This window comes from Ceratosolen solmsi, unplaced genomic scaffold (assembly GCF_000503995.2).
Source record: "Ceratosolen solmsi marchali unplaced genomic scaffold, CerSol_1.0 scaffold47, whole genome shotgun sequence".
NCBI lineage: Eukaryota > Metazoa > Arthropoda > Insecta > Hymenoptera > Agaonidae > Ceratosolen > Ceratosolen solmsi.
In genome coordinates, this window is record NW_011948419.1 from 2,534,857 (window position 1) to 2,560,935 (window position 26,079).

At 27.7% G+C, this 26,079-nt stretch overlaps 1 protein-coding gene across 3 annotated transcripts in view; it reads left to right on the forward strand.

Annotated features, from left to right (window-relative positions):
- Window positions 1-26,079, forward strand: part of GluRIB (Glutamate receptor IB) — a 170,286-nt gene that overhangs the window by 38,034 nt on the left and 106,173 nt on the right. For all 3 annotated transcript variants that reach the window (XM_011497463.1, XM_011497461.1, XM_011497462.1), the window contains exons 2-3: window positions 15,882-16,009; window positions 19,069-19,198. In XM_011497463.1, the coding sequence (XP_011495765.1) occupies window positions 15,914-16,009; window positions 19,069-19,198 (226 nt within the window). In that variant the 5' untranslated portion in view covers window positions 15,882-15,913. The remainder of the gene's footprint in view (window positions 1-15,881; window positions 16,010-19,068; window positions 19,199-26,079) is intronic.

A 26,079-nucleotide genomic window follows, 5' to 3' on the forward strand; every position in this document is an offset into this window, starting at 1 on the left:
GAGCCGCGCTCAGATGAAAAGTTCCCCTAGGGACCTGTGAAGGAAAACATGCGCCTCCTTTTCATCTTCGTTTTCCTACTGACGTCAACATCATTCTCCCTACGCAGGCGAGCGCCCGCGCATTCAAAAACACGCACTCGTCGACAATAAGAAAATCATAGCTGGAACGTAAATTAAATGACTTGGGAAACATTGGAATAGATAAAAATAGGGTTCATTATTTAGATATTTTCGACTTATAGAAAAAGAATCGAATTGGTTGGTTGAGTATTACAAAGATATGAAACATGGCTAAAATAATGTTTTTTCCTAACTGGAATATTGAATCAAATATTTGAATTATATAGAATATTTCTTTATAAACACTTGTAACTGATATATAATGGTAATCAACTTTTCGATTAATCTTCTTTTAATTAATTTTCGAGTTAATTTTCGATAATTTAATTACAACACTTTTTTAACTTTATAATTCGTTATTAAGAATAAAATTAATCGAAACAATAACGATATTCCCTTTATTGAATGGATAGCTCATGTTCTCACTCTTTATATAGCTTATCCTTTCATAATTTTTTATTTAAGAGCTTAAATTACACTAATTTACAAGCATAGATTTTTTTTTTTTTTTAAATCATAGTAAATTCTGTGAATATTTAAAAAATTTTATTTAATGTTACTTTTAAATATACTACAGCTAATGTAATATGTAATTAACTAGCTTAATGTAATAATTTGATTAATTTCAAGAAGAAGGTAAATTAATAAGTGACTGCTGTAAATGAAAGAATTTGAAACATGAAATCTAATGCTCTTCTAACCAAAATTACTTTATAAATACACACTCAGCTTAACAATAAATAAAATACTTCAATTTATTAAAAAATTTTAATATTTTAATGGAAAATTACATGTAATGGAAAATATAATTTATAAATTGTAAATTCGTGCAACTAAAGCAACTGGAATATTAAATTTCACAAATACGTTTATAATAATCCAGCTACAAAATACTTTCAAAATAATTTTAGTTCATTAGAAATGTTAATGTTGTTATATAACCTTTTTGCAATTCTATGCAATAAAGACTTTAATACATTACAAATAACATATAATAAATATTCAAAGAATTTCAAATTAATTACTTAATATCGCAATTCGTACTAAATATATTTAAAAGAAATCTATTAATTATTGGTTTACTTAGAATTCTCAAAGTGAAGAAAATTAGATGTTATGAAGAAAATAAAATCTTATAACTTCTTTAATTAATCCTATGACAGCATTTAGCATTTATATGTAAAGTAAGAATAATATTAACTCACGATAAAAAATAATGATCATAAAAATTTTAATTTTATAAATGATATTAAAATTTGAATAAAGAAAAAGTGTAAATAATAGATACAATCTATTATTTTCACTTCAAAGAACTTTTATTTGCCACAACATTTAATAATCCTCGATATATATAGCGACGACATTTAATAAATGAAGTTCATTCAACAGTGATTTTACAGTTTATTGTTCAAATACAGTTTGAACAATCAAACTATAAATCTTAAAAATGATCCAACCAAGCTTCTTCAATATTCCAGAAACGCGAACTTTATACTTAACTATGAAATCAAATATACGATCTATACAACCACATACACACAAATATAGTAGTATTATAACTAAGCTAACAGAAGCTACAAGGAACTTTGAATTTAAAGATAATAGGCTTAATATTCGATAAAAGCACTCTCGTGCCAACTATAGAAATAAACTATTTGCGAGAAATGATAGCGCAATTAAAAGATAATTATGAAATAGTAGAATCTAGAGAATATAAATTTACAGCAAAAGAGTTTCACTGCAATATTGTATAGTTGTTCACACATTTTAGTTGGAAAATTCAATATAATTTTCTTTAAATATATGCTTCAATTGAATAACGTTATAATTCAATTGCATGACTTGTCATTTAATGATTAAGCATTAAATCAGACAGTTATAATATTAAAAATAAATAATATTATTGGTTCATCAATTTATTCAAAAATTTTTGAAGGTTGAATAAATAATTACTCGTAGTTTGAATTTTACATCCTTTCACTTACGTAGTAAGTAGTTCACCACATAATTTCATAAAAACAATAGTTTTTTAAATTTCGAATAAAGTTAGTTAATGAATATTTAAACTTTTTGAGTCAAAAGTTAAATGTTAGATTTTATTCGTATAATGGTCAAAAGATTAAATATAAAGTATACTTGCATATGTGTAAACTTCTAGAAAGTAACCATGATAATCAGTCGATTGGCGAAACTTAGGTCATTATAAACTTGGTATAACCAAGCATCAGTTCATACTGATAAACTGATAAACCTTAATCTCGATGCTATCCACCTTGAACTAGGAAAACATAAATAACATACTAATACGGGGATTACAAAAATGCGAAAATAGATTTACAAAATTGATAAACGAAAATAGTTAATAAATACAATGCCATAGATAGGTAAAGAAACTTAAATTATAAATTATGAATACGTAAGAAAATTGTGAAAACGTCATCAGTAACTATATTCATTTTTTAAAAATAGTGAAATTTAATATAAAGATACATTATTTATTTATATGACAAATTATACAAAATTCCTAAAAGTTATAGAGTGTGAGTGTATAAGTATCATGTAAATTATATTTACATTCTTTTTACCTTTATTTTATTCATATTAATTATTAGACAGAAATAAAAATGATTGTAGTCTAATATAATTGACTTATACAGTATTTTGTTTCATTTGCTGAATAATGTACATAAAATAAAATTTTTTGCATGACTGTATATCTTGTTCAATTAATCTGCGAAATTTTGATATAAAAAAACAATTTACTTCATTTTGTATGTTAAATTTTTGAAAATATTTATTAAATTAAATGATAAACATAAAATAAAAGATTAAAAATGAATATTAAATTAATATGAATTTAGTAATAATACATAAAGTTTTATATTTATTTATCTATCTCTCTCTCTGTCTCTCTCTCTCTCTCTCTCTCTCTCTCTCTCTCTCTATCTATATATATATATATATATATATATATATATACAGATAAAGTTGAAATTGAAATTTCTCTAAATGTATTCCATTTTAATAAAATGGTGCTTATTCAATCTATGACGATGTATCTTTATGTGCCAATACTATACTTACGTATTATACATTTCCTAATATATATATATATATATATATATATATATATATATATATATATATATATATATATATTTATATACATTATTAATGAATGTATAATATACTCAATTTATATTTTTAATTAAAGAAATATACATATATAATTTTAGATAGATATTGCGATAGTAAATAAAGTTAAACAGAACAGGGAAAATTCAGCGGCTAAATACAATTGGTTATACATTCGTGCACTAAATGTCTTTTCTACAAAGCTTGCCATTTCGGCTGCAATCATACCCCCACATGAATAATCTGACATATCTACACATGTATTGAGTGAGTAAAAGAGACAAATAGTAATGTGTGTGATAGGACAAGTTAGCCGGCGTAAGTTAAATGGCCCGTGAACTTTAGTTGGAATTAGTTGTTTCCTCTTGTCACTAAATACGTGTACGCCTATATGTTCTACAATATCCTGATCTCATCCTATATATCTTTCTCTCAGTATCGCTCTCTCTCTCTCTCTCTCTCTCTCTCTCTCTCTCACTCTCTGTCTCACTTTCTTGCTATACATGCAGATACATTTATGATTTATGTATGAATATACAAATGTTCGCACATACGCACCCGCACACAAACACAAATCCAAAACAAATGTGTACATATAATCATTAGTTATTTTTTTTTCATTGATTAGTTCGTGCTAAGAAAGAAAATTTGTAAAAATGGCATGAGATTAATGTAGCGTTGATGTTTCGTAAATATACCTAGATATCTTTTACCATGCCAATGTACTTTTTAACTAATCCTGAATATTTTATGCTCTGTTTCCATTTTCTATCCTCTTTCTTACTTTAGTCTATTAATTTTAAATTTAAATTTAGAAATTATAGTTTAAAAAGCTAATATATAAAAACAGAATGGTTGCGTATGAGTAGCATATGCATATTATTGGCAATAATTCGTATTTTAAAGGTAATTAAGTCTCTAAACGCATTATGGATTTTAATGAAGCATTAAGCTTTGATAAAATTCAACGATCTTACATTATCAACTGTTATTGAAATAATAGTCGGTAGTTTGCAAATTGAACTGAAATATTTACCACATCTTAATCAATAGTTTATTATTATATATGTAAATTAATTAAAACAAATTATTATAAACAATCATTTACAAGTTAATATATATTTCAATGATTATTTCTTTTATCTTTATAGTCAATAATGCAGCAATCATAACCGATATTGGACTGGAATTGGAATAAAAAAATCCACACATAATTCACTGAAAATATTAAACAATATTATAAGATTATGTGCATTATTAATTAATGATTTAATTAAGTATACAATAAAGGATGATTTTTATACATATACACATAATTAGCCGACATGGCCGTTTTCTTCATGTCATTTTGTCAGATTTTGCCTATCATTATCTGATTCAACTTTTATTTTCCAACATTTAATTTTTATAGTTAATTCGTAATAATTTTTAATAATTTTTTTTTATCATAAGTATCTCATTAAACATTATGGAAAAATATTCTAATTGAAAATAAATAATATAGGTTTAATCGTCATTTTTATCGTAAAAATATAAAATAATAATTTTGATATAATTTAATATATTGTTATGCTTTGAGAAACTTTTGAAGTAAAAAAATAAAATCTACAAGAGTACGAGAGAAAACAAATAGAGTAAGAAAAATTGATATTTGAAGAAAGCAAATAAATAAATTTGAAAAAGAAAAGAAACTGAAAGTATGATAACAAGGAAAAAAGCAGTAGAAATAAGGAAACTTTATGCACATGGAAATTAGATAACAGTTGAACATTGTTGGATAAATTGTAAGAAGTTGTAGCTAAAAGTAAAGAAGAAATTTATTTGAAGAATGAAATACAAAGTAAAGTGTTTTAACACGATGTAATAGGATAATGAGATATAAGTATAATACAGATAGAATTATTATGTAATTTATAAAATATATAGTTTTTTTTTTTTATATCTAAATATATCATTGACTCTTACTAATAAATGGAAGTATTATGTTAAACTATATTCCATTGTAATTGTTTACATTATATTGTGTAGGAATTGCAAAATGAAAACTAACATTGAAGGTAAATAAACGCCATGGTACTGATGGATAAGCGATTATGATTTACATAAACAATAGAATTTATTTAAATTTTAATTTAATGGTTTAAATAATTTAATTTTTGTTTAAAGAAAAAGCTAATACATTCTTAGTAATATAAAAAAAAAAAAAAAAAAAAACTGCTGCCTTGTGGATGAATGAGTGAATGATATTTAAGCTTGAGAAGATATTCAGATATTTACAATGAGAAGGAATTTCAGTTAAACGCCCTCAATCCTAAAGTTGTACAAGGATCATCGTAATGATAAATTGAATATGTGCTACGAGGAAATTCACGCTAATTTGTAATACCACAATAATCGCAGATAATATGAAAATCGTGACAAAAATATCCACTACTTACATACACTGTGTCAATTGATATTTTTATTACTCGTCTGTCATTACCGCTCTTTTATCGATTAATTTGAGAATTAATTTGAGCTCATGATAGTGAAAAATAATTGCTCGATAATTGGATATTATCTATGAAACTATACAAAAATTACTGTGACAATCGTAACTTGTGCGAAAGATTTTCGACAATACCAGCAAGTCTTAAATATATTTAGACTTATTTATATTTAGAATATTTAGACAATTTTTAGTTAGAATAGATATAAAATATATTACAGGACGTATGGAGAGGGGGAGAAAAAACTTTGAGAGATTTAATCGTGTATTTTTCAAAAACTCCTAATAACAGTAATAATAGCGAAAGTAAGTTTTACAGATATATGAATTCGTAACAATGCAGATGAAAACAAGAATAATAGAGAATTATTTTTGAAGCCCTTGAATAGGAGTGTCCGATGTTAAAATTAATTCTTAAAGATCGTTAAAGTAAATTAAAACAAAATTAAAAATTAAATTAAAATAAGTAAAGCAAGAAAATGATGAATTTATCAATTAAGGATAAAAGTAGACGATCGATATGAAAGTAGGACAATGTAGCAATATAAGCTAATGAATGAAAATGCACGTCCACGTCGGATCGAGCCTTCGTCATCCAATACAATATCTGTTAATTTAAAAGGGATATAATAATAAGAGGGAGAAAAAGTATTTAGATGATCGGCTTATTTAGCATTAGCTTCATTAATAGAGCCTTCGCTGCTTTGGATAGAAAAATCTGCTTAAATTATCGAGATTACAATAATTAGTAGTATCGATTGAAGTAATATCGAGGATTCCGACTAATCAAAGAGATACATCAAGAAGCTACTCAACTTCCTTCGTCCTTCTCTGACATCGGCTCATCTTTTATCCGCACCTCGATCCATGTGCATTACATTTTCTTTCATTAACTAAAGAATTTCTGAATAATTTACTCATCCGATGCTCTAATTTTACATCAACCTGCGCCTCATTGCTTTCACAAAATTCTCATTCTTTGCAAACTCTCTCCTTTCTTCATCTCGATAGATCAATATCACTGCTGCAGGGTTATTACCGCGCACGGCTACGGAGACATAACGCCTGTCTACAACACCGTACAAACTTTGCCGGCATCATTAGTACGACGAGCCACTCGCCCTTAATCATCCAGTATTCGATGCTAGGGTTACCGACCGAGCGCTATCAACCATACGACTCTGCCTTTTTGGCAATACAGTTGTCGGGAGTGGGAGGGAGAGCGCCGAGGAGGCTGAGAGAACAGCGGTAGCCTGGACCAGCATATGCATGCCGGCCGATATAATAACGGGACGATAACTTGTTCAGTTAGTGCCGATATGGAGTCGATAACTCCGTGAACATCTGCCACAACGCCTTACTTCTCTTACCTCTAGCATCCTTGGCTTTTATAGATAATATCTCTATAGCTAGATTGCAGTCAACGTGCTCGCACTATATACTCTTACTGCCTCTCCCAACAGCTGTAATCTAAGCCATATTACCAAGACTTTCTCACGAGCACAATTTCACATACGTACTTCACGTACCCCATAAACGGGACGATAGCTATTTACGCGCGAAATAGAAATAGGATTTGTAGGCATATACATATACATAGAGCCCAGCCTATATAAGCGATGGATACTTCACTAATGTTTATTTACAAGCGATGGCAATGAAGATTGATTACTTAGATGGTTGGCCATTGCCATTACATGCCTTACCGGACGGCTTACAAATTTCATTATTAATTGGATAAATTTAAATTTCACGCTTGATAAGCTTTATCTTAATAGGGGCTTATTTTATTTTTTATTATTCGTAATTAGGCCTTTAATTGGTAGAACATTGGTCAACATTGTTCACGAAGCGAGGACGATGACTTTAATTTTCAAGCAAGTATTTCGATAATTAAGTGATTGGATTTTGCTTTCTAAACGTTTCTAAGCTTATATTGCAAATATATTCTATTTGATGCAGTGTCTTTCTTTTTTTCCTTTCAAATGTAATTGCAATATACTTTGTAGGAAGCACTGATTTTATTAAGCGATCGCATAGCTCGTTTGTCACCATTCCAAAGTACTTAATTCTTATGAATCACATGCACATCAAAATTTACCATATATAAATTTCAACAAATAATTTCTATCGTTTATAAACAATTTAGTTTATCGTTTTTTTTCTATTTCTATCTTCAATTTCTATCGTTTATAAACTATTTAGCATTTTTAACCAAAGTCTTGCTTAGAATTTGAAATTTTTTTTTTAATCATTTTTACGTACGTGATCAAATCAACTCACATCGCCAACTCCCATCTGAGCAGCAAAAATAAATCACTAATACGCTGCAAGGCTTTTGTATATAAGATAGCAACATCTATAGGTAAATACAAAGTGACAAAGATAAAGTGCTAACTGCTCCACTGGGAAAGTATGTCTCGCGTGCACTTTGACTTTTGGTTTCGATTGTAATGAATGCCAGAGAGATTTTCGTAGCTTCGAAGCTTTCAACGAGAAAAGAAAAATTATCTAGTCTATTGCTCAAATTATAGTCATTAGAAAAAAAAAAAATCAAAAAAAAAAAAAATCTCAAGGCGTGATACAAATATGAATTGTTAAACGTATTTTAATTAGAAAATTGAAATTTATGAAAGGAAAACTTTTTAACGGTATACTACATTACCTTTAATGATCATATTGATAAAAACTATTGTCGATTGATTAAAACTTCATAACTTCATTACATTAATTTTATTTATCATTATACATTCTCATGTACCAAGTGTTAGAGGATGTTGAGTTGCAATATTATTATGTTTTATTCGTTAAAAAACACAACATGATTATGCTGAATATCTAAATATTTCCTGAAAAATAATTGCTATTTCAGTATCATAGAAATTTATATAGTTTATATTTAGAAATTTATAATAAAATTATTTCTTGAAACCGTGCAACATCAGCGAAACACATACGCAATGGAATAATTATAATACGCCTTACCAATTTGCTTTACAATGCTCAAATATTCTACGTAAATTATGTCGAATATTCCGTGTTCTAATTTATTTAATAATTACAAATTTTCTTATAATAAATTAATCAGCGATGATTATATATTTAATAAATAATTTATTTTAAATTACGAATATTAAAATATTTATTCTCTACATTAAACGCAATAAATTACTGTATTGTGTTAATTATTTCAGCTTATTATTTCATGACAGGACATATTTTACAATGATAAGTGTACCAACAAATTTTTAAGAAGAAACCTATGTACTTAGCTACTATTCATCAATCATGAACGATAAAGTAAAAACAACAAAAATGATAACATATTTTCATCATATTTAATTTCTTAAGTATATATTTGTTGTTATTAAATTTAAATATACCTATAAACTATTTTCTTTCATTATATATATATATATATATATATATATATATATATATATATATATATATTTTCTATGTAATAACTTATTTTTAAAAAATTAATTTTTTTTTAATTCAATTTTATAGTTTTTAACGATATATAAAAAATAAATGAAAATTATTATAAGATTATCACTAATTATCATATATTATCATAAATTATTATTGTAACAACGATATGATTTTGTTTATTTTTACTAGATTTTCTACGTGCACTATAAGCTAGTGATTTAATTGTTACTGTTGTCATTAATAATAATAATAATTAGTAATAAATTGAAATACTTTCTTAAGATGCTTTAATTTTTCTACAAGAATTTTAATTTTAATTTACAAAGAAATTGATAATAATAGAATAATTAATGCATTTATCCACAGTATAGTGGAAAATTGCCAGTCTCTTTAAGACGTTTAATCAAAGCTATTACATTGATAATATAAACTACAGATAATATTTTACAAATATATTAAATTATAAGTTCAATAGAATTCAAATGTATAGTGATTGATGAAGAGATTTCAATAATTGTATAAAATTTTTGTGTTTATACATTATTGTTATCCTCTAATTGTATAATTATTATTCTCTAATAATTTCTCTATTCAATGTTCTATTGTTCATTACTTATAACTACTAAAATATTAAAAAATTAATTAGAATTTCGAATTTCAATTTTAGTCTTTTCTTGTATAAATATGATTCGTCCATATCTACACAACAATAATTATCACATTCTACTCTCAAACAAAGCATTCAACTATCAAATATTATTAATTATAGCCGACAAAAGTAATCGTGTGCAGTTTGCGATAGACTAAAAAATGTGGAATATTTGACTTTGGCAAAAACTGCGAGCCCAGTTGATGCTTCGACTGAAAAGTGCGATCGTTGAAGAATAAATAAGGCTAATGCATAATGAGCGCTGAGCGAGCAGGACAGATAGAGAAGTGTACGAGACGAGGTAGGCCAGGGTAGTAATGTGACGTCATCGGTAACGTGTAGGCTCCCAACCCTTGATAAATTTCGGTAAGTGTCATTGGGTGGCATGCGTGGCCTCAATGGAATGCAGAACTAAGATTAATAATGATGGGAAGCGTAAAGGGAAAGCTTTACACACCGACGCATACGAACCTTGACCGTTGGTCAATGCCCCCCGACTTGTATCTACATCATCAGTTTGACCTATTATGCTTATGAATATAAATGCAGCGCCCCTAGGGTTGGCAGTAAAATGGAGATAGTGAGCTGCATAGACAGAGACATTTGGTGGATCATTGATTGAGTGAGGAGATAGGTAAATGGATACACGCGGAGATAAAGAGGGGGAGAGTTAGTGAATGGGAGATTGAGAAGGGTGAGAGAGAGAGATAGAGAGAGAGAGAGAGAGAGAGATAGAGAGAGAGAGAGAGATAGAGAGAGAACCGAGGATAAATACTACTAGGCACAGAAATGGTAGAATGGTGAAACAAGCTATTACTACTTTAGCTACATTTTGTCTATAAAAGAATATTATGGACGTTATACGTGCATGCGAGAGCAATTTTATAGTTTTACATATTAATGTAAATATTATTAATGTTCTTGCGTATTTAATACAAATATATAATTAATATAGTTGATGAAATATTGTATATCAAATTATTTATATGGTATATCACTTTAAGTAGAGGTTTGAAATTCATTATGTTATAAGTGTCGCGATAAATTAAATGTATAATTAAATTGCTCAAATTTTTTACATATTTTACACCAATGGCCAGTATTTCATAAATAAACGATAATAATCATTATCATTTCAATTATTAATTAAAGATAATATAACAATTTTTGCCCTTTTTTCGCGTACTCGTCTCAATTAATGATGAAGTTAAATAACTTAATAAGCGAGACTCATCCTAGTATTGCTGCATATTAAACCTCTTCTGCCATAGACGAATGCACTTTGTCGATTATCTTGTCTGTGTATGAACTCTCACGTATGTTTATAATCGGGCAGTGGTGAAAAGTATTTCTGCAGAAATGTGAAAATCTAGATGATTTCAAGCACTCAAAATGAAAAATGAACTTTCGAAATGCAACACGACTAATTGTATTTCTATTCTTTTTTCATTACACACACAGACGCACGCACGCACACACACACACACACACACATATATATATATATATATATATATATATATATATATATATAGAGAGAGAGAGAGAGAGAGAAAATGAGAAAAGAGTCAAGTTTCGGAATATCCGATAACGTCATATTAATGCGTGACACGGATCATTTAACAAAAAATTAAACAAGCTTGAATAAAAAATTTATAAAATAATTTTAATAAAAATAAAAATAAGTTTTTTTATTCATAATTTAATCATTTTAGTTGTTAGATACATATTTGTAATATTTTCTTTAATATGATAATAATATATCCATTTAAAGGCATTCTTCTCTTTGTTTTTGTATTCGTATTATTTTTTTACTCAGTTTTTATTTATTATTTTTATTTTTATTCAAGTTTTATGATAATTTACATATTAATATTATACTATAAATATTACTCTTAATTAGTTCGATTGTATTTTTGATAATTAGATGTATATTATTTATATTGAAATTCATTGTTAGTCTTAAATTGTGGGCCAATTATAGTTTTATCAAAAATTTAAATCTACAATTATTTAACAAATAATGTGTTTCAATTAGTAAAATAATTATAAAATATTAATTTTATTACCTTTGCTTCAAAGTTAAATTTATTTATTTCAATTATCAATGTAGATGGCGACTTTGAAATTCCAATATCGATTTAAATCCACTGAATATGATTTTGTAATACTTATAAGCAAATAAAAGGAGATAACATAAACAATAAATTGCAATAAATAATTGCATTTTATTATTATTAATATAAGAAATTTTATGACAATTTACCCAATAATAAAAGAACTTATGAATCCAATAATAATTCTACAAAAGGCAAAAAGTCTTAAACAATAGTTTAGTACAGCAGTACTATAGAATAACAAATATGGATTATTTATATAAAATATATTTTAATGCCATTACAATTATAAGTAAACATAAAAATAATATACTCGTATTTTATTGAAAACTTTGATAGAATTTGAGAGAGAAAAAATTGTTTAAACGATAAAACATTGAGTCATGTGAGTTTTATTTATTTTTGATAGTATATTACCAATTAGCTGTGGCAGTAATATTTTCAACCACTTTTAGCTAGTTTTATTTTTTAAATATAATAAAAATATTGACAAAGAGAATGAGTATTTAGTTTAGAATTTTTATTCGAATTTATAGATTTTATTTAGTATCGTATTAGATATTTGAGTAAAAAAAAAAAAAAGAAAATCAGGTGACGGCCGAACGAGCGAAACGATATTGGCAGTGTCAGATACTTTCCTTTCGACGAAAAGAGGATTTTTGAAACAGCAGCAGTACCATACTAACGAAAATGGCATGTCGCTGTTGCACGCCAGATGACGAGATCAAATGAGATTGGGCAACCGGGTAAACGACAGACTATACAATACACACACTGATCCGATACGGACACTTATGCATATAGATATATATGTTGTTTTATATAACTTGTATATATATATATATACAAGATTTTTTTTTTTTTTTTTTTTTTTTTTTTTCCCCCAAAAAAAATTTTTCCCACAAATGAATATATGAATTGGTACGTGTGCAAGAGCACGCATACGTACGTAATTGTAGGAGGCAATAAATATCCAGCAAAACACTGTCAACCATCTGCTTTTCAAAGATAATTGCCTTACTACTCTATTACGATGTCGCTGTTGTCGGTGCAAGCCAGGTTGATTGCACGGCAAATAGGAAGGAAAGCAAAGGTGTACTCCTATCACGTTCACCCATGAAATTCTTGCCTACTACCTGTTCTTTTATGGCATATTATGAACGAAAATTCTTCCTGTATTACGCTGCTGTCGAATATTCTGCTCTCATTTTTATTTTGTATTACTGATATTGAAACGTAGCAAACTTTATTAAAAATGTCTGCGAACAAATATTATATGAAGAAATATTTGCATAATGTGATGGAATACACGTGCATATTCATTAATATAGTGTATAGATGGAAATATATATCGTTATGCTGCATTTCGTTACTTCATTCCAACTTTCATATCGACAATTAGTTATTTTGCTGATCAAAATTTCGAATATGTATGGAAGAAATATTTAAAGAATTTCTTACGTAAGACTTGAATAAGTTCTTGAGAAAGACTGTATCATCTTAATTAATAATACATATTTTTGAAACAGACGAATATTTAATTTATCAAAATTTTTGTGTTTGATCATTTGCCAACATCATTTTGCACACTTAAATCTATCGTAATCCCGACATTATATAATGATAATAATTTTCTTTTATTTTATTTCTAAAAAGAAAAAATTCAAGTAAAGTAAATGTACCGATAAATCGATGCGATGATTCTTGATTAAAAGATGACGTTTATATTTCAAATTGGAATCAAATGGATTATAATAGGTTAAAGGAAAAAGGAGAGATTAAATTTTTCACATACACACTCGTTATTTACGATATTATAGCATAAAGTTTCCCCGTAAGCAGGGCATAAAATTAAATTAAAAAACTTATAAGCTATTTAAATTTCCTTTCACGCCTATTGTTGATAATTCAAAATTTATATTGTTGAATGGACAAAGCTGGATTTTGTAAGAAATGAAATTTACTGATGATTTATCGATTATTGCTATCTCATTATGTAGTTGTGCCTTGGAGATTGAAAAACCAGAGCCCAGGTATACGTATATGGGTAGGCGCCTACACATTTATTAATTCGAAACGTTACATGGGGAGCGCAGGTAAAAAGCATTTGTCTCGATCACTCGTCCCCTTCTTCTTTCCTTTCGTGTCTAACACATAGCGTTTATTGCGTTAGTTTGCCAGAGTTTCCGAAAAAATAAAGGTAAAAAAGGAAAGGAGGTGAGAAATACCTCTGTTCAGTCTCCGAGGGCACGAGTAGATGAGTTTTCGCAACCAGACTTTGCTTCTCACTCTCCCCTACTCTCAGTATCTGTCATTCCCTCTTTATTTATTTCTCTTTCTTCTTTCTACTATCTTCTTATCAGCTTGATTTTGTTAAAAAGTTTCGCGAGCTTAATTGAATCGCGCCTAATTCAGTTTTTTACGCTTCGTGAAAGGCCAGTTAAGACTCGTCTAGTATTATTAAACAGAAAAGTAAATAAACTGAGGATAGTTGAATTAAAAACGAGATTCAATGAGAAAATAAAGAAACCATGCAATCGCAGCTACTTACGTTTATGGAATACCCATTTCAACGAATTATGCAAGATATTCATTATATTTTTCTAATATAAATGTCAAAAGATGCGACTAATGGAAAAAAAAAAACATAAATATATTGTTGTATAATTTCATATTTCTCTACTGAAATTAATACTAATTAGCATGTGCTAATGTTAATTATGTGTTAATTAATAGTAAAAAAAAATCTATAAGTAAATGGAACATTATTTTTATATAATTTAAGAATTATTCTGTTTTTAAAACACTTTTTCAATTCATTTCACATACTAATATCAAATGCTTTAAATATTTTAATTATATAAATTTACTAATAATATAAAAATGTATTTACTATTATAGTTGGATGAATGACAATATATAATATTTGTCTGTGATTTTTTATGTAATTATTAACAAACGTGAGAAAGGCGAAAATATTCTTTAATAAATGGAAAAGCTTTCTATGAAACAAAAAATTTATCTATTATCATTATATATGTCAATGTAATATGTAATTTTGTAGTTTATAAAGATTACCAGTGCCACTTGTCTCCCTATTGTATGTAATTTGATATCTTGTCTGGCATTTTTTCCTTAAAAAATTATACAAAAAGATACGTAATAGATAAATTAAATGAATAGAATACAAAATCGTTTGTAAAGAATTAGCGAACTTTGCGGAAACGTCAGAAACTGATACTCATAGAGGATCCAGAACATTAATCAGAGATCTCCATACGCACATTGTTGATACGTAACAGCTTTCTTCACGTTATTGTTTGCGTAGCGCGCGTACATTTCACGAATATAAAGAAATAAATAAAATAAAATAAAAAAATAGACAACCATAACACGCTTACTCGTAGTTAGGCAAATAAAAATATATGGTAAATGGAAAGACTAAACATTTACGTGAAAAAATAGTATTACAGTTGTAATATAATAGCAATAGCAGCACTCCAGGAGTAGGGATAATAATATTAGCTGCCTTGATTGTAGTAGTGAAATGAGAAAATTTAGCAATGTAGTGTAGCAATCTGTTTATGTTAATTTCCATTTGATATACGGGAGTCATTATTATTTGAGGCGCTACGCAAAAATAGCCAAGAAAGTAGACGAATAAAGTAAAAAATTATGGCAGAGATGTTATTTACTCGTGTGTAGAATTTCAGATGGACCTTTGTCATACTAATTTAGAACGCACTTCGGCTTCATTTCATGAACCTCCTTTACTTTCTCACTGCCTACCACTATACTTTCCTTCACTTCTAATTATGTAGGTTTCTTTATTGCCAATATAGTTTCTAGTATTTCCTTTGCGAAGCTTTAATTACCCAAAGATTTACGAAGTTGTTATTTATTTATTTATTTTTTTTTTTTCATTCTTCCGTTACAGTCTGCAACCGCTTTGCCAGTGGAGTTCTTTCCATGATCGGTGCAGTAAATCCAGACTCTTTCGACATTCTGCACTCGTACAGCAACACCTTCCAAATGCCATTCGTCACTCCATGGTTTCCAGAGAAGGTAACAATTAAATTTATTTTTGGATTTTCTATTTTTAACTAGTGGCGTTTATTATAATTAACCCAATCGTGTGATCGTTCAAGCCACCGAGATGGTTAATATTTGTAACAGTAAGTAATCGAACAAGGCAATTAACATTAATGTTCACAGGATTATACATAATTACATTATAATTATTAATTAACATGTGAAATTTCAAACTAGTTTTTTCATTTTTTTATATCTATATAATAATCATGATTTATGTATAATTTTAATTAATATCAAATAGTAGAAACAATACTTATGTTTTTTTTTTTTTTTTTTTTTTTATTTTTTTAAACTTTTAACAATGTACACGGCTTCAATTTTAATTATGAATTTAATTAAAATCTAATTACTATACCTTCATCAAATTTTACAATATTCTTTCTTAAGAAATTTTACAAACAAGTTAAAAATCTAAAATTTAGACATTCACTTGTGCTTGTATATTGTTCTTTTATCTGATTAATACTAATGTGATAAGTTTATTTGTAGTTTGAATATTAGGAATCAAATTGAATTTCTTAGATTGGTTTCATCACGATCTCATTGATTTTGCATTATGATTTAATGCAATTCCCGGTTTTATAGATTGAAATCTTTACATTAATTTGCTTTATTGTAGTTGAAAAGTCAATAATAGTACGATCTGATTTTAACAACAACTCATAAAAGTTAGAATTTCTTATCAACCAATATAAATAAATTTATAATTAGAATTATTGAAGTAATACGGGCATATAATCAATAATTTATGTCTTCAATTGGCTTGAATGATCTTCGATTTATAAGTGTTTTTATAAAGTCATTATATAAATTTAAATTATTAAAAATAGATTGAGCAAAGATAATTCGGTTATCGACAAATTTAAGTAAATCTGTAATTGCATTCGTAATATTATGAAATATGATATTAATAAAGAAATAAAACAGTATATCTTCTTTTTTTTTTTATAAATAATTTGAAAAAAAATTTGACGATAATAGAAAACATATTATTTGATTTTTAAGTATCTTCACTATATTAGGAGAAAGGAATGTAGCATTATTAAATAATAATACTTTTTTCATAAATTACTAAAGTAAATTTTATTTCGAAACTATAATTTTGTTCAATGATATTGTATTCTTATTCATTAAATTATATCACACATACATTAATTGAATAGGATAAGATTATTCAAGGAAAGATGTATTTTCATGTGTATTAAAGTACCTACAAAAATCATACAATTATTTGTTAAAAATTGTCCATGTATAGCTATGTTGTTTTTAAATAATTGTAAATGTTATTTAAATTAATGTGTGATTGCTAGGAAAATTCAAATATATCTCATTTTGTCATTTAGAAGCTTTGTAAAACAAGACCTACGGAAACTTTAAACTCAACGACAACGTTTTCAAATCCATTAAAGGAACACTAAAATTTGCATTTTTTACTCGCATCAAACTTCGCGAAAGATATGCTAGCGAAAGCGCGACTCGCGCAAACTCTTGCAAAATTACATAAATTAATAGACACACAGGGACGTTACTGTTTCCATACTTTTTTAAGTTTTTTTTTTTTTTTTAATAAAGTTTCGATTGAGAAAGTCAATTGAAAATTCAAAGAAGGAACGAACTTTATTAGAGTAAGGTAATAAATCATTCGATATGTTCTGTTGAAAAGTTTTATTTGATACTTTCATCTAAATTACTAATTCTCTAAATGTCTGTAGGAAAGTTGTAAAATAATTTATCCGAAAAATTTCAATTAATATTTAAATTAATTTATTTTTATAAAATTTAAATTTTTTAAAAATTAGAATTAATTACGTAAATACTTATTTGTTTTGCTTTTATTATTTAAAAAAAATTGTTTCCATTTTCTAACCTGTGTGATTATTGTTTTATTATTATTTGATTTGTATATTTATTTGTCTTAAAAACTTGTATTTAATAATTTTTAAAAAATATAGTTATGAAACATTAGAAGTTTGAAAATTTCTCATACAATTAAGGTAAGAAAGAATTTCTTTTCGACTACTTGAACCACAAAATTTTAACTAATTATTTATTTCACTTTATTTAATTTTAGTTATATTTTGCACACTTAAAAATATATTTATGAAGATTATATTTTCAATTATCACATAATTTTCGACATATATATATATATATATATATATATATGTTTGAAATTTATAGTTTATAATTTTTAGAAATAAATAGAATTTTAATATACTACAAATTGATAGAAAAACAGTTTATTTTTAATAAATTTTTATTTCTCGTATATTGTAATTTCTAATACAGCAACGCACTTTTTTATTTACTTTATTTTTCAGTAAATTCAAACCTAAATGCATGAAGAAGTAAAAAGGTACATAGAGTATCGATATTATTTATTTATCGAATTAAAATAATTAATCTGCAGAGTCACACTCACGAATATCAGCGTAGCGTAACTCTCATTATGCCTAGGGAAGTTACTCGCGATAATTCAATTTTACTGCACGTAAAACTTATGCACTTAGGAGTGCTAATTTGAAAATAGTGGTAGAATGATTGAAACGACGTTCGATGTATTGTTGAGCGCTGTGTCCCGATAAACTATCTTCCCCCAATTCTCAGGCGTTGGAAGCATTGAGTTCCATTATGGGACCATTTATTGGGGCGAAAATAAATCGTCGAATAAGACTGAGAAAATTAAACGATATTCCCGATGAGCTATCAAAATTGTCATACGAATCTCCGGACTAAGCCTCTCATCCACTGTCCAGAAATCCTTCCGAGCACATCCTCGGCTCATCACCGCACAAAGGCTTAGCTCAGGATGTTTCGCCATCCCATTCACGCTCACCTCAAACGAGAGCTTAAAAGCGCAAAGTTCCTTAATCTATCTCCTCCCCCGCACAACGATAAACACGCGTCGGTGGTTAGCATTCACTTGCGCGAATGCGGCCGACCCTTCGCGGATTAGGGCAAACTAGGCGTAGCGACGAGGAAAATCTGGATGAAGATTATAGGTGAGGGTAACCCTCGTGTGTTCGCAGGTCCTCACACCCTCATCCGGCGTCGTGGACTTCGCCATAAGCATGCGGCCGGATTATCATCACGCCATCATCGATACGGTGCGCCACTACGGTTGGAAAAAAATCATCTACCTTTATGACTCGCATGACGGTAAGTGCCTATTTCTCTCCATCTTCCGTACAATTACTGACCAAATGAAAAAATGCCTGTCGAGCAGTTTTATTTATTTATCGCGACGTCTATTAATCGAGAAGGATACACGCTACAAAAAATATACAGTATACATTATAGTGATACTTTCAGTTTATTTCAATGCGATTGAGACTATCAATGGTAGCGAATAATGTGAGCTAACCGCAATTGCTTTTAATGATAAAGCCACTCCCTATATTATGTCGCAAGGTAAATTCTTCCTCCTCCACCTCCTCCCCCACCACCCCGGCATCGTTATCCATACCCATTTGCCAATCCTTTATAACCACTTTTTCGCTCACAGATTTCAACAAAGTTTTTCACAAACTTTGATTTCCTTTTATTGCATCGTTTCTTTGATTTCAAACCTGCGCATAGTTTTACATTTGTAAAAGAAATACGAATGTCAAGATGTTTGCAAACTTCATGGAACATTCAAACGAGTGCTTTAATATAAGCCGAGATACATATATTTCATTGTTTTGTCAACAAATACGAAGATTTTTTTCAAATGCAATAATAAAAAACAAATTGTATTTTGAAAAGAGAAGATTGAGGTATGCAAGTTTGATTCAAATTATTCGATATCTTCTTTCGGTATATTTATTTTTTAGACAAAAATGAAAATTCCAGTGTTGCAAGCATATGCACTTACATATGCAATGTTAAAATCGATTTTTACATAAATATCTCGTTCGTTTTTACTTAAAGTATTCAATATTCTAATATAATAAAGACATTTTAATTTTCCTTTATATTCATAAGTCTATATTCCAGTAGATAAATACTTTAAATAATAAATTAACTGCTTGAGACATATATTCACTATTTAATGCATTTTTATTGAAATTTTAATTACAATAACCTAACGTACATCGTCGATGACAATGAATGGAAAAGAGCATAATAACATTTATTCTATTATGTATTCGTATTTATACTTAATAGTCATTCCTCAATTTTATAAAGCCACTATCATTGCCAATAAAATCAAAAGATATAAGGCATGAAATACGAATTTTTATTTATACACATTCTGTAATTTTAGTGTCCGTAGGAAATGTGAAAAGTTTGGCAAGAGAATATTTAACTACATTGCAACTTTCAATTTCATGTGACTTGTAAAGAAAACACTAGCTCAGACGTACTATCCTTTAAGCTTAAATTATTTTAAATGCAAGAGAACTTTTATATTATTGCTCTATAACTGTTAAATTCTTCTTTACAAATTTATTTCACTACTAACTGATAGATTTATTCATATGTCATATTAAGTTGAAACAAATTTTACAAACAAAGGGTCATCTTCATCGACATTTAAACTATGTTTATATCAATTATTCTTGGCTTTAAAACTTTTTATCGCATTATAATATAAGTGTATTTTATTGAACATCGTTGAATGAAGATTCACTTGATTCTTCGTATATGACGCTTCAATAATGGCTTTCGCAGTTCTTTACAAGACTTTATGTAAAAATAATATGCATAGATATAAACTTAAATAATAAACATTAAACATGAGTAAGAAAATTAGTTTGAGTGTTTAATAAAATTTTAATTTATCACTCCTTCGATTAGTGTGAAAAGTGTACGCTTATGTATAATATAAAATCTAAACAGTTTATTGGATACACTGATTATAATTAATTAGATAACACGTTTGTTTTTATGCATTTGCTTATTTGGGATGCAATTAAGGAAGAAAATCAACGTATAAGAATATATAATCACGACATTGGATCATCGATAAGAAAACTATTGAAATGCTCGAATCGCTTCAGAGTGTGAAAACAATAATGCAAAACATATATGGATAGCGATTCATCGAGAGTCTTTATGGAAATTCTCCATTTGATTAATTCAATAATATCACGAACGATGGCACACTAGCCCTATTCCCCTCTCTTGCAAAAAAAAAAAATTCACGGAAATGATACCATGAGGTCGCTCCTCATCCTTAAACAGAGGCGTGTACTCGATGACAAAGCGGTCGCCAGGTCGGGTCGATCTCGTTTCCCGGGACGAATAATAACCAGCGCTTCCGGCGTCTTAAATGAGAAAATAGCGTTATCCATTAATATGAATCAGGGCGAGGACAGAGGAGAAGAAGGGAACAAGTAGTCTCTTATTCAACTCCTTTTCCTCTCTCGTTCTCTTACTCTGTTTTCCTCGATTCTATTCTTTCCATCTAATATTTTCACTTTAAATTCCGCAACATTACGAGCCGAAATTAGATAACTCCAAGTTCACATTCATGTTCACATCTACTGTAAATAATAAATTATTCTTTTACATCAATTCTGCTCTTTTCAACTAATTTATTTTAGAAAATTTACAATATTACGTTACTTCGTTTAATTTTTGATCTTTTACTCGTTTCGTATTATAAAACGCTCTTAACTTTCATATAAAACAGATTAAATAAAGAATTTACCATATATTTTTACATTTTGTAATAATGCCATCGTTATTATTTGAAAAATTTACTTTTTTTTTCTAAAAGAAATTATTAAAAATAGAAAAAAAAAATATAAACTAATCAATGTCATATTGACCATGATTGTATATAATATTGTTTATTTCAACGTGGTAATTGCTAAGATTAATTATTAATGCAAAAACAACATCGGCCTATTAAGCTTATTAAATATCAATTACGAATAATTTATACACAGAACTCAAATAAAATTAAATCATTTTTATAGTTTAACTGTAATGCATAAGAATAAGAATATGAAAGGAAGTAATAAAAAATTTTTATGATTATTTAGGATTATATTCAGAAAATACTAGTTGTGAAAACATTTCGTTATGGCGCATTTCATAAAATTATTTGATTATATAAGTTTATATAAATAATGGTTTATCAAACATTTTACATAATAAAGACCCCAATAGTTGAAAATTCATCATGAACATAACATGATTAATTAACAAATCTTTTAAACTTCTTGATATTTTAAAAATATTCACATTTACAATATTTATTATTAATAATTTCAATAATATTTATTAACTATACACGCTTAATTTTCAAAAGATTATAGTATAGATACTTAATGCTGACCAATGCATTTTTAAACTATAAGCCGCTAGTGTCTCTCCTTAAATCCCCATTTGTATTTTTAAATTTACATAAAAATAAAATCGCAAGAACCTTAAAAGACATTTTTACAATATATTTCAATGTACTATTGTTGGTATTGAATATTTCATGCAACAAAAATTTCTATTATAATTTCATATTCATTCGTCAATTTCATATTCATTTTATTTATGGAAGATTATTCTATTAATTTAGCAATTTTCATTATTTTATGAATTCGCAATTGTCAGAAGTATATCTTCTTGCAAAATTATTCCGAGTTTTAAACTAAGACTTCATTAGATTATTCTCTCTGTCTACAGTTATGTATTCAATGAGCTAAGATAAAGTGGAAAAGATAATGTATACATAAATGACTCACATTTCATGCATCTTAAACATATCTTATTAAACAATGAGATTTATATAAGTAAACAGTTTTTTTTTTTTTTTTTTTATAGTTTAACTGTATTATCTTTGCTTTCACGATAAAGCAATAAAGTTCGTATTGTAATCTTAAAATAATATTGTTTTCTTTTTTTTTTTTAAACATATATATATGTAAAACATTTTAAAATTTCAAGTTGCCATAATTTTTCAATATTAATTAATACGTTTTTCAAAATAATTATATTGATATTATTCGTCACATATTCAATAAGTATTTTGCAATTTTTTTACGCTATATATGAATATAATGTTATTATTATCAAAATTTGTAAATTCTAAACTAAAAACATGAAAAACCATGCAAAGTTCTATTATTATTGAACAAATATAACCTACGTTTAGTAAATACAAAACTTTTCATCAACCTTTACATATTATACTTTACAAGATAAAAGTCATATGTTATATGTGATAAGCCAAGCTTTGCAATTAATATTTATAGATTTATATTAATAGAAAAAATGTGATAAATTAAAACGCAATGCATTATTTTATACGATATTGTCGATTGATAGTCGTAATATTTATAGAATAATACGGAATATGCATATAGTCTATTACGATATAAAATAACTAAGAGTTCGTAAAATAATAAAAATTAGAATACGTAATATAAATTATTTATTTATGACAATATATTTTTATAACGATAGAACTTGTTTTCCCATCAGATCGACTGATAAATTTTATTAATCTGGCAGTAAAATATTCTGAAGGATATAATTATGGAATAAAAATTATTACATAATAATTGCATGACTTGAAATAAATGAGAATCAATTTGATGAATCAATAATGAAAATGAAATAGAACATTATATGTATAATTTTTTCTTCGATATAATTTCTTCGCTAAAATTAATAAAAACATTTGTCGCTGAAAATTGATTACTTACAAACATTCTTAGGTAACGCTTTATCATTATACAAAATTTTTGTCTGAAAACGAGATAAAATTCGGCGTATTTAAAGAGTAATTATGTATTGTATGAACGAAAAGAGATTTATGATAAATAATTGTAAGCATCTGTTAATTGACGTCCGAGAGATATGATTTGAAGGATCGCGAGCATGTCCGGTATTTTGTGGAAAGGGAGAATTTTATCAGCCGATTAAAGCAAATGGACATATCATGTGAGACAAGGAACTCTAATAAGATAGAATAGACGCGCGAGTGAGATGAAGAAGTGGTGCACGGGAAATTAAATGAAAAGATGGGAAAAGGCGTAGATGGAAGGAGAAAGCAACGTACCGACTCTCTGAATAAGTGGCGCTAGGAGTTGGTGTTGCGCTTACAGTAACCCAGCGGTCAGTTTTGCGCTCGTTAATATTGTTTCGTCGTCCGACCTTGTCTTAACGACGAAAGTCGAGCGCGAATGCCGGGATCGCGCGGATCGCGGGAAGTTTCGCGGGAGTCCATCGGGCCACAGTCATAGGTGTTTAATTACCGTTAAATACCGAAGCTTCGACGCGCTCAAGTGATTAATCGCGAGGGGTTGTTCGTTTATATTTTCTTGAAGGTGGTATCGACCGGAGGCTGGCTGGTTGAGAGATCGAAAGATGAGGAGGGAAGTTATTTTCGGTAAGATAGACTATGTTCTCTGTCCTTGTAATTCCAATGGCCTATTGGGATTATTGGCTTGTTCGATGTCGCATTATCGATTAACGATAAGATGTACGCAAATGTATGAAAAACATTGGTTGATGCTGTAGTCCTTATTTTCGATATTATTTTTTAAATGCTTTTTCAAATTAACAATTTTTGTATTATTTATGATAATAACGAATTCATTACGAAACTTTACAGGCATTGACGCTCGATACAAAAATTATATTTACGAATATAATATTTTTAACGGGCATTATGGCTTACGATATCTTATACATTTATTATTATGATTCACCCGCAAGTTGCTTCCTATATTAAGATATTTTTTCTTTTCTTTTTTTTCGTTTCTTTGCTTTCATTCAGATACATATTCCATCGGAATGAAATCTACTATTCAACCTATAATTTTGAAAGTATTTAACAATATTTCAATGAATAGCCGCGTCATTTTTTCATTCCAATATACATTGGAAGATTTATAAATTTTTCATGTTTTTACTGTATATTCCCTAATGAAAAGTTATTAAGGGACAAGCAATATTAAGAAAAGCGCATCTTTTATAAACTTATTACGGAGTTACTTTAAAAAAAAAAAAAAAAAAAAAGGACAGCTCCATAAATAGCCAACTAATTTTTATGCTCTTACATAAACTTAATTATAAAATATTATTAAATATTATTAAGTTCAATATTTTATAATTCCAACGAAATACTAAATTAATGTGATAAAAAGATAATAATAATGACATCATTACATTAAATGTCTATTACTTAAATTTTAATGCGTATAAACTGCCAGAGTGGGTTGGATCCTATTGGAAATTGTCGATAACAAAGTAATTTTTTTCTCGGAATTTATTATCCGTCGCATATTTTAAAGTACTATATGTCACTGTATGATTCCTTTGACTATTTATTACATTTTTATAATTAGATTTGTTTTACATCTAGTAAAATTACATACACGTATATAGTATATAATAAAATATTAATTTATTTTGAAAGTCTATTATCCAATATAGACCCAGCAAAGAATTTAAATCTAATAATATATTAAGAATATATTTTGATAATGAAGCATGAATTATATCTGAGAGTTTTAAATTCAATTATATTACAGACCTTTTAATATATAAAATTGTACTAATTTTGAACTAAAAAACGTATAATCTAATGCATTTGTGAATTGAGAAAATAAATTAGCATTAAAGCTTGAGTTACAGGCGGTGCATTAAAAAATCATGTATATGAAGATACAGATTTAAAAAGTTAAAATTTGTATTGCGGAAAATAATGGAATTTTGGAAAAAACAAATTACAAAGATAAACAGCATGAGATACTGCGTTTATAAAATCCGTCTATGAGAGGCATTAAAAAAAAAAAAAAAAAAGCGTTCTTATCTTCAACGATAATTTGCGTTCCCCGAATAAATGATAAATTAGTTGCAGATGTCAACGAAAAAATATGTCTACATCATTAAATAGATATGAAGGTAACGAGGTAAATACACTGGGCTCTTTTTTTTTCTCGCCGAACAATTTGATGCAGTGCGTACGGCGCCTCCGGTTCTATTCGCTTGTAATTAACGCCGAAGCGCCGGTGCGAAACAAAGTCTGACAGGACAACGTGATTAATCGACGTGCTTTGTAAGAATCAACCTGTGCTGCATTACAGCAACCGGACTACGATGTC